Source organism: Danio aesculapii, chromosome 21, assembly GCF_903798145.1.
Source record: "Danio aesculapii chromosome 21, fDanAes4.1, whole genome shotgun sequence".
NCBI lineage: Eukaryota > Metazoa > Chordata > Actinopteri > Cypriniformes > Danionidae > Danio > Danio aesculapii.
In genome coordinates, this window is record NC_079455.1 from 44209824 (window position 1) to 44220240 (window position 10417).

General features: G+C 34.5%; 1 protein-coding gene across 1 annotated transcript in view; it reads left to right on the forward strand.

The window, feature by feature from the left end:
• LOC130214283 (WD repeat-containing protein 7) overlaps positions 1-10417 on the forward strand; it is a 171053-nt gene that overhangs the window by 24886 nt on the left and 135750 nt on the right. Inside the window, exons 8-9 of the mRNA XM_056445880.1 lie at positions 3511-3656; positions 3809-3911. Of these exons, the coding sequence (XP_056301855.1) occupies positions 3511-3656; positions 3809-3911 (249 nt within the window). The remainder of the gene's footprint in view (positions 1-3510; positions 3657-3808; positions 3912-10417) is intronic.

Consider the following 10417-nt stretch of genomic DNA (forward strand, 5'->3'; position numbering starts at 1 on the left):
TTTAGGCACCCTTTCGAAAGGGTACCAACCACGAGAAAGGGTACCAAAAGGCGGAGCTAGACGCACAGCTGAACCCTATTGGTTTACAGAGATACATCATTCGCTTACGCAACAAGCCAGAATGAAAACAAAAAACCCGCCATGTTTGAAATACACAGGCGAGAGATTACAGTGGAATTACAAATACATATAATAACGAGCCATGGTCGATCCGGGCTCAAACAAACCTTGTCGTCGTCTTGATGAACAGCCACAAAGCCATGGAGTAGAGCAGATTTTACCCTGTGTATTTTTTTACGAGGCAGTCTGAAGTGCTAGCGCTTTTGCTTTCTTCCTTGAGCTCGCGCGCGTCTAACATTATATCTGAAATAACAAACTTCTTGAGCTGATGATAATACCCTGCGCTTGATTATTGACGTGCTTTTGAATCCCGATCCTGTCAGACACTGACAAACGCAAGAGTGAAGCGTGAAGAAACAAAGGAGAAGCCGGAAAAAAGGAGCACATTATTTTTCAGCAAACATGAACAAAATACCTTGTTTAACTATTATCTTCACCTTTTGGACTAATATGAACCGGGAATGACTGAATTACTCTCTAAAAGAGGCTACATGTGCTGCTGAAGATTACAGACACAGATGAGAGGTTTTCACTGACTGTAGGCTATATTTTGTGTTGTTTTTGAACCTAAATACGGGCGAAATGTCTGCTGTGTGTAGTTCTTCTGTAGTTGGTAACATATCGGAGACTGTAAGGGGCTGTATGTGTTTATATATGTTCATTTATTTAGTTATTTAATATAATTACAGACGTTGCAGTAGGCTGTTTCGTCATTGATCTGCAGATATAATCAACTCATGTTCATTGAAAAGTTAGTAATAAACATTTCTACACAAGTATTTATGTGTATGAAGCATCTGTTTTATGAGAAGAGCTTCTCATATGATATGTAAGTGACCCGTACAGCTTTATTGTAGACATTTCCTCCAGCAAGAATGACGTCGACTGAAACTTTCTGTCATACACCACGGCCAACAAAAGGGTACCCTTGGTAGTGGAAACGCAAGCCAGATAAAGGTGACCTGTACCAACCCGACCCGTACCGTACCAGTCAGTGGAAATGAGCTGTTTATAAGTTCTGTGTTTATAATAAGCTTATAAGCTTATAATATTGCAACAGCAATTAAATAATTTCAAAAAACAAAATTATTAATTATAAGGAAATATTTACATTTGAAATTTCAGAATCAGAATCAGAAAGAGCTTTATTGCCAGGTTTGTTCACACATATGAGGAATTTGTTTTGGTGACAGAGCTTCTACAGTGCAACAGGATTACAGAGACAGGACAAAAAACAGATAATAAATATATTTAAAAAAAAATAGAAGTAAGTAGTGAGTGCAAATATACAGATTGACAAGTGTATGTACATGTTTATTACTATATACAACGTTATATGTGCAGCTGTTATGTGCAAATTGGCATGTAAAGTGTGTTGTTAAATAAGTGTATATGTGTATAAAAGTGTATAGCAGTAGTGATGTTGGTTCCACAATTATTATCATCAAGTGTTCATGAGATGGATTGCCTGAGGGAAGAAACTGTTTCTGTGTCGGGCTGTTCTGGTGCGCAGTGCTCTGTAGCGTCGACCAGAAGGTAACAGTTCAAAGAGGCAGTGTGCTGGGTGTAAGGGGTCCAGAGTGATTTTGGCAGCCCTTCTGCTCGCTCTGGATAAGTACAGTTCTTGGGGAGTAGGAAGGGTTGTACCAGTGATTCGCTCAGCAGTCCGAACTATTCGCCGTAGTCTTTGGAGGTCGTATTTAGTAGCTAAGCTAAACCAGACAGTTATTGATGTGCAGATGACTGATTCAATGATGGAGGTGTAGAACTGTTTCAGCAGCTCCTTTGGGAGGTTAAACTTCCTCAGCTGACGAAGAAAGTACAGCCTCTGTTGAGCTTTTATAACAGCTTTTTCTAAGTTAGATCCACTGTTGGTTTCATAAAGTAACTTAATTTTTTCCCCCACATTTTTTACAGCCATTTTAGGAAAAGAAATACAGTCAAATATATTTTGAAATAGATTTATCATAATGCGTGCGGTAGAGGGTTAAGATATTTTATCATCGGTTTTATATAGTTCAAAGTTTATTTATCATGTACTTTTTAAAAACAGCAAATGTTTATCAAAGGATTAATAGAAAGGATTGTTTGTTTTTTACCTCCTTGTCTTGAATCGCTGAATGCCTCTTCATTTTGTAAGTTGCTTTGGACAAATCTAGGGGTGTTGCTAGACATAAAAAGCTCTACTAGGGCATTATATATAATTTAAAAACAATTTTTTTATACAATTTAGTTTGATTATAAATAAATAAAAGTATTATTGTTGTACAATTATTAATCTAAGTAAATAACAGAAATGAATCCTAAGTATAACCGGAAAACAACGTAAAGACACAACTGGAGTGATGCTAAGACTATTTAAGAAATCTTTTGCATGAATAGCATAGTTTAATTTTACTTTGACAAGTCTATAGAATACAAAAAAATAAGTTTTATAGAGTTATCTGTTGCCTTGACACATGGCAGAGAATTAGGTTTATTAAGTTTAACCTCCCTGACTCCTCTTCCCTCCTGTTTACTTCATACAAAATGTCAAATCTATCAGGAGGCATGCTTAGCAATCATATTATTTAAACTTTAGTTTGCCGTCACCTCCGCATAAAAGGCTGTAACGTCGGTTTCACAACGCGTGAGCAGCAAGTACTTCTTTTCGGCGTGCATGTTCACAACCGGGGCTTGCAGGGTCCAGCAGGAGCGCCCCTGTGCACATGCAGAGATGCGTCAGATTGCTTCTTGATTAAACACATTGCTTTCACCAGCGTTGGTTCGGTTGCACATAAAGAATAACGTCTTTATTCAGGGATAACCACTCTTAATAAATACACTTGCATATGAAGTAAATCATATCTCGAAGCATTTACTGGGGCACTGGCGGTTTTTACTGGGGCACGTGCCCCAGTAAATTGGCTCTAGCGACGCCCCTGGACAAATCCATCTGCTAAATGTAATGGAGCCTTTTCACAAGACTGTTACGATGCTTTTAACGCTCATCAGGATCTTAAATCCTTCAAAGTTTTAAAAATGTTATTAAAAAAAAGAGAATGAACATTTATATGTATTTATGTAGTTATTAAATCAGCTTTATATCAAATTACAAAATATGAATGAGCGCTTGTGTGAGGTGTTTCTAATGCAGCGTCTATGTAATGGCAAAGCAGTGAATCTGCCGTGATCAGTCTCACACTATTGTTTTCCTCTTTCTGAATGTCTTAATCACACCATTCTGGAGGTTTTCTGTTATTATTTAGGCAAATAGGATTGTAAGATAAGGATCTATTGTACTCTCCCATTCACTGAGCTCTGAGTTTAGCATCTGTGATGACTTCTGCTGCTGAGAAACACGACAATGTGAAAAGAGTCCATAAAGGATGAGGATCATTTGTGCTGCAGGTGTTTGATGCGGGGGATTTCTCTCTGCTGTGTTCGGTGTCGAGTGAGAATAATCAGTCGTGGGCTGGAGGAGAATTCATCGCCGCTGATAAAGTCATCATCTGGACTGAAGACGGCTGCAGCTACATTTACAAGCTACCGGCCAGGTAAGAAGGCTGGTACATCTGCTGTAGATAAACAAGAGACCATGTGTTTCCATGTGGATAAGAAAATAACTACACACTCAATGACTGATGTACAGCAAAACAAGTGGCAGTTTACTGTGGTAAATGACTAACTGTGTGTGTGTGTGTTTCAGCTGTCTGCCAGCGAGCGAACACTTCCGCAGTAATGTGGGAAAAAAGACTGAAGGTTCAATCCCTCCTCTGGTGTACAGTATAGCGGACCAAGCAGACAAACAGGTCAGACACACTCACACACACATACGTAAATAAATTCTCTCACACACACACACACACACACACACGCACACGCACACGCACACACGCACACACACACACACGCACGCACACACACACACACACACACACACACACTCTCTCTCTAGTACACACATGATGTGTATATATTCTCTCACACACTTTTTCCTCTATCTCACACTCTAAAACACATCTACACCTAAACACACACACCCTAGTACACACTCCATGTTTATATATTCTCTCTCTCTGTCTCTCACACACACACACACACTCTCTCTAGCTTTTTTTTGTAACACACATACTCTCATACACAAACTGTCTCTTACACACACATAACACGCATGAACTGCTTCTCTCTCTCTCTCTCTCTCTCTCTCTCTCTCTCTCTCTCTCTCACACACACACACACACACACACACACACTTTTTTAAACAAGATTTATTAATTGTTTTTATTTTTTGTGCATCACAGTTTCTTTGAAAATATGAAGCATATTAGAAGAAAGATTTCTCAAGCTTCATGTAACACTAAAGACTGAATGATGATGTAAAATGATGCAGAAAATTCAGCTTTAAATCGCAGAAATATATTATAATTTAAAATAAATCCAAGTACAAAACATCAATTTTAAATTGTTAAAATATTTCAGAGTATTACAAATATTACTGTGTTTTTGGCAGTGCTGGGAAAAAAAAGTGTGTGTGTGTGTGTGTGTGTGTGTGTGTGTGTGTGTGTGTGTATATATGTATGTATATATGTATGTATGTGTATATATATATATATATATATATATATATATATATGAAATTAATCAAAATTAATTGCATCCAAAATAAAGGTTCTTATTTTGACAGTTTAAGAGTGTAAAATATGTATATTTATAATATGTATATATAAATGCACACATATATTTGAGAAACGTTTTATTATTCGATTTATGTAAATGATACAAATTATATGTACATTTAAATATCTATGTATCTGTATTGTTTTGTTGCCATGTATGTGTCACATATACACACTTTACACTCGCCGGCCACTTTATTAGGTACACCTGTCCAACTGCTCGCAAATTTTTAATCAGCCAATCACATGGCAGCAACTCTATGCATTTAGGCATGCAGACATGGTCAAGACGATCTGCTGCAGTTCAAACTGAGCACCAGAATGGGGAAGAAAGGGGATTTAAGTGACATTAAACGTGGCAAATGGAGTATTTCAGAAACTGCTGATCTACTGGGATTTTCATGCACAACCATCTCTAGGGTTTCAGAGAATGGTCTGAAAAAGAGGAAATATCCAATGAGCGGCAGTTCTGTGGGCGCAAATGCCTTGTTGATGTCAGAGGAGAATGGCCAGACTGGTTCCAGCTGATAGAAAGGCAACAGTAACTCAAATAAGCACTCGTCACAACCGAGGTCTGCAGAAGAGCATCTCTGAACACACAACACGTCCAACCTTGAGGCGGTGGGCTACAGCAGCAGAAGACCACACCGGGTGCCACTCCTGTCAGCTAAGAACAGGAAACTGAGGCTACAATTCACACAGGCTCACCAAAACTGGACAATAGAAGATTGGAGAAACGTTGCCTGGTCTGATGAGTCTCCATTTCTGCTGCCACATTCGGATGGTCGGCTCAGAATTTGGCATCAACAACATGAAAGCATGGATCCATCCTGCCTTGTATCAGCGGTTCAGGCTGGTGGTGGTGGTGTAATGGTGTGGGGGATATTTTCTTGGCACACTTTAGGCCCATTAGTACTAACTGAGCATCGTGTCAACACCACAGCCTACCTGAGTATTGTTGCTGACCATGTCCATCCCTTTATGACCACAGTGTCTCCATCTTCTGATGGCTACTTCCAGCAGGATAACGCACCATGTCATAAAGCGTGAATCATCTCAGACTGGTTTCTTGAACATGACAATGAGTTCACTGTACTCAAATGGCCTCCACAGTCACCAGAGCTCAATACAATAGAGCACCTTTGGGATGTGGTGGAGCGGGTAATTGGCATCATGGATGTGCAGCCGACAAATCTGCAGCAACTGTGTGATGCTATCATGTCAATATGGAGCAAAATCTCTGAGGAATATTTACAGTAGCTTGTTGAATCTCTGCCATGAAGGATTAAGACAGTTCTGAAGGCAAAAGGGGGTCCAACCCGGTACTAGTAAGGTGTACCTAATAAAGTGGTTGGTGAGTGTATATCAATGCAACCTTTTATGTTAATGCAATTAATCATTGCCCAGCACTAATTACAATCTAAAGTCTCTTCAAAATAACTTAATGTGTTAATTAGTCTTATTTGTTTGTTAATAGCATGAATTGTAGATTAAAATGAAGTGTGAGTGATAAGGTGTGTCGTCCGTCCATCCGTCAGTCTCTGTGTTTCTGTGGTGTGTTTGCTCTGTTTCTGGTGTTCCCCGTCCCGCTCCAGCTGGAAGAGCTGTGGGACGGGCAGTGTGTTGTGGTGTGTCTCCCTGCCTGCGTTCGGGACCCGGAGCTCTACTCTGCGGAGTTACTTTACCTCCAACGGCCTCTAGAGGCTCCAGTAAGACCCGCTGACGGAGACGCAGGTGCACCGCAGATGGGACATCCAGTCGCACCACAGTGCAAGAGTGCACTTCTGATTGATCCTGCAGGATTGGTTTTCACTCAATGATATGGGCTGCATGATATCGCGGTGCTTTAGACATTTAGCTTTTTAATAGGTTTGCAATATGATAAAAAAAATGTGGTGAAGCAGATGAATTGAGTAGCTGTTTTTGGAAATATTATGTCTTGTTTTTGTAATATAAATAATAATACAATAAAAAACTGTTTTGATTATTATTATTAAAATGTATACTATACTATACTATATATATATATATATATATATATATATATATATATATATATATATATATATATATATCAATATATTACAATTTTTTTAAGTTCTGAGTATATCAAGTAAATAATCAGCATAATATTTGGTAATATTTATTACTTATTTATAAATATATACATGTTATTTATATGTAAAATAATGCATAATATTTTAATACTTAATATATTTATTTATTCTTAAGACATATTTAGACAAGGTCTTATTCAGTTTTTCATACATTAGATTTTTTGTAAAATAATCATAGCATTGCTTGATTTATTATTATTATTATTATTATTATTATTATTATTATTATTATTATTATTATTATTATTATTATTGCTTGATTAAGTTTTTATAAATGTATGTATTTAAAAAAATTGGGAGTTTTTTTCTTGTTTTTAAATGTAAGTAATATGTAAATAATGCTAAAATATAATAAACTATTTTAACTGTAATACATTGTTTTTGCATTTTATCAATATAGTATTTTATTTATTTAACTATTTACCTCTTTATTTATTTACTTTATTATCTTATAAATAAATTTCATAAATATAAATTTATCTTATAAATTTTAAACCTTTATTATCTTATAAATATGTAAAATAAAGCATAATATTTTATTACTATTATTATCACATTATTATTAAATAAAGGTTTATTAAAATGTCATTAATTTATTTCACTTTATATTTTTATGATTGTGTAATTTTGCAATATGATAAACAAAATATGGTAAAGCAGATGAATTGAGTAGCTGTTTTTGGAAATATTATGTCTTGTTTTTGTAATGTGAATAATTCTAAAATAAAAATAAAAAACTATATTTTGATTATTGTTAACATTTATGATATATATATATATATATATATATATATATATATATATATATATATATATATACATTAATAGTATCTCAAGTAATATTTGTTAATATTCATTACTATTTTTCTTTATTCTTATTCTCACTTTTTTAGATCTTGTCAATATATTTTATTTTTGTAATTTATAAGTATGTTATATATATATGTAAAATAAATAATTACTATACTGTCTTATTCAATTTTTTATACATTTGAATTTATGTAAAATAGTCAGCATTGCTTGATTTATTTAAATAAATTTTTATAAATGTATTTATTTTATAGAAAATGTGAGTTTTCTTTTCATAAATGTAAGTAATATGTACATAATGGTGAAATATACATAACATTTTAACAATAAAAATGTTTATTAACTAATACATTGTTTTTTAATTTTATTGATATAATAAAGTTTTATAATTCAAATATGTAAAATAATGGCTCATATTTTAATATTTTATTACTATTATTTTTACATTATTATTTAATAATAGTTTACTACAATGTCATTAATTTTTTTATTTTATATTATAATTATGTAAAATTGATGCTCAGTATTGTTTGATGTTTTATTAAACTTATTTACGTATATAAGCATGTTTTAAATGCATTATTAAGTCTACAAAATTCGTAAGGCTAAACAATAAAAAAATTATTAAATATATTTAAAGACAGAATATATATTTTGCAATATATACTGTATGCCAGTGTTTCCCAACCCTGTTCCTGGAGGCACACCAACACTACATATTTTGGATGTCTCCCTTATCTGACCCATTCGTGTCAGGTTTTGGGGTCTTTGCTAACGTTCTGCTGAGTTGATTCAGGTGTGTTTGATTAGGGAGAGGTGGAAAATGTGTACTGTTGGTGTGCCTTCAGGAACAGGGTTGGGAAACACTGCTGTATGCTGTTGTGCAGTAAAGAATAATAAAATGTATTTTAGGTAGGAATACGTGTATATTTTTACAATGCATTTTGTGCTGTACTGTTTTTGATTAAATCAATAACAGCAAGCATAAGAAGAGGAGAAATAGAATCGAATTAATTTCACTTTAACAATCATATCTTCATTTGACATTGTATACAGTCTCGCTTTTATTTTGACAGGCATCATGAACAGAAATATTGAACTAATTTATGAAAATTAAGCTAAAATGTGACGATAACATGCGATTTTATTTTGATATATCATGCAGTCCTGATTGTAAATCATATGGAAGTTTTAAGAAAATTTATTTGTTGGGGAAAAAAATAAAACTGAATCTGATTGGATGTCCTGAGTGCTTCCTGTGGTGCACCTGCCTCCGTTTTGCTGTCCCTCACTCTGATTCGCTAGTCTCATTCTCCTCCCACTAAAAATGACCAATCATTGACTCTCGCTCCCTCATTGGTCTTCACACAGTGAAGATGCATGCAAAGTCCCAGAGCTTCAGCTTCTGCCGCTTCTACTAGTCAAACAAAGCTTCATGTTGCTGATTTGGTATTTTTACGATCTGAAACATCATTTAATAGGTGTTATATTACCATGTGTGACTTTCTCTGGATGCTCTTCAGTTTCTTCAACTCAACGTTTTGTGTGTTTCAAGTGTACAGGTGTGTTTAATAAGAAAATATATAATTTACAAATATTATTAATTTAGGCATAAATGGAGAGTTCATTTTAAAAGAAAATTAATGTATTAATAATAATAATGTTTAATAATAATAATAATATAAATTTTTCCTAAATGTTTCATTTATTATAATTAAAATCAGGGTTATCATGAAAATAGTAAATTTTTATATCATTTATGAAAAAAATATAAATGATCAGTAGTCAAATGTCGTCAGTAGTTTACAAAATTAAAACTTTTGCATAAATCTTATTATGTATGTGTATGTATGTATATATATATATACATGCACACACACACACACACACACACACACATATATATATATATATATATATATATATATATAAAATATACACACACACACACACATATATGTATATATATATATATATATATATATATATATATGTGTGTGTGTGTGTATATACAGTTTAAGTCAGAATGTTTTGTTTATTTATTTATTTTTCCCAATTTTTTTGTTTAATGGAGAGATTTCTTTTTTCAGCACATTTCTAATCATAATAGTTTCTAATAACTAATATCTCATTTCTAATAACTGATTTATTTTATCTTTGGCATGATGACAGCACATAATATTAGACTAGATATTCTTCAAGATACTAGTATTCAGTTTAAAGTGACATTTAAAGGCTTCACCAGGGTAATTAGGGTAAAGTTATGGTAATTAGGCAAGTCATTGTATAATGCTGTGTTCACACCAGACGTGGATGAAGCATCAAGCCCGAGTGATTTACATGTTAAGTCAAAGACGCGAATAGACTTCCTGCCGTAAGATACGCGTAAATGAGACGGCGTGAGTTGAGCATTTTGCGCTTTTGACACGCTTGGCGCGGTTTGAACGAATTGCACTAGTTGGAAATTCTGACTTTCAGCGGACATTTGCATCGAGTTAAACAATCAGGAGCTTGCTCTTGTAGGGGAGTGATTATGACATAGCGCCTGTTGTTGGTGTCCCAAGGGGAAATCCTGCTGCTGACACCGGACAACAACTCATCAAACAGGGCTCGGCTCAGTCTGAAGCACCGCTGATAACCTCCATCACCCAGGTATAGTTTCTGGAGGAGTTGATGAACTCACAGAGGAGGGTGCACCTCTGAAAGGATCTA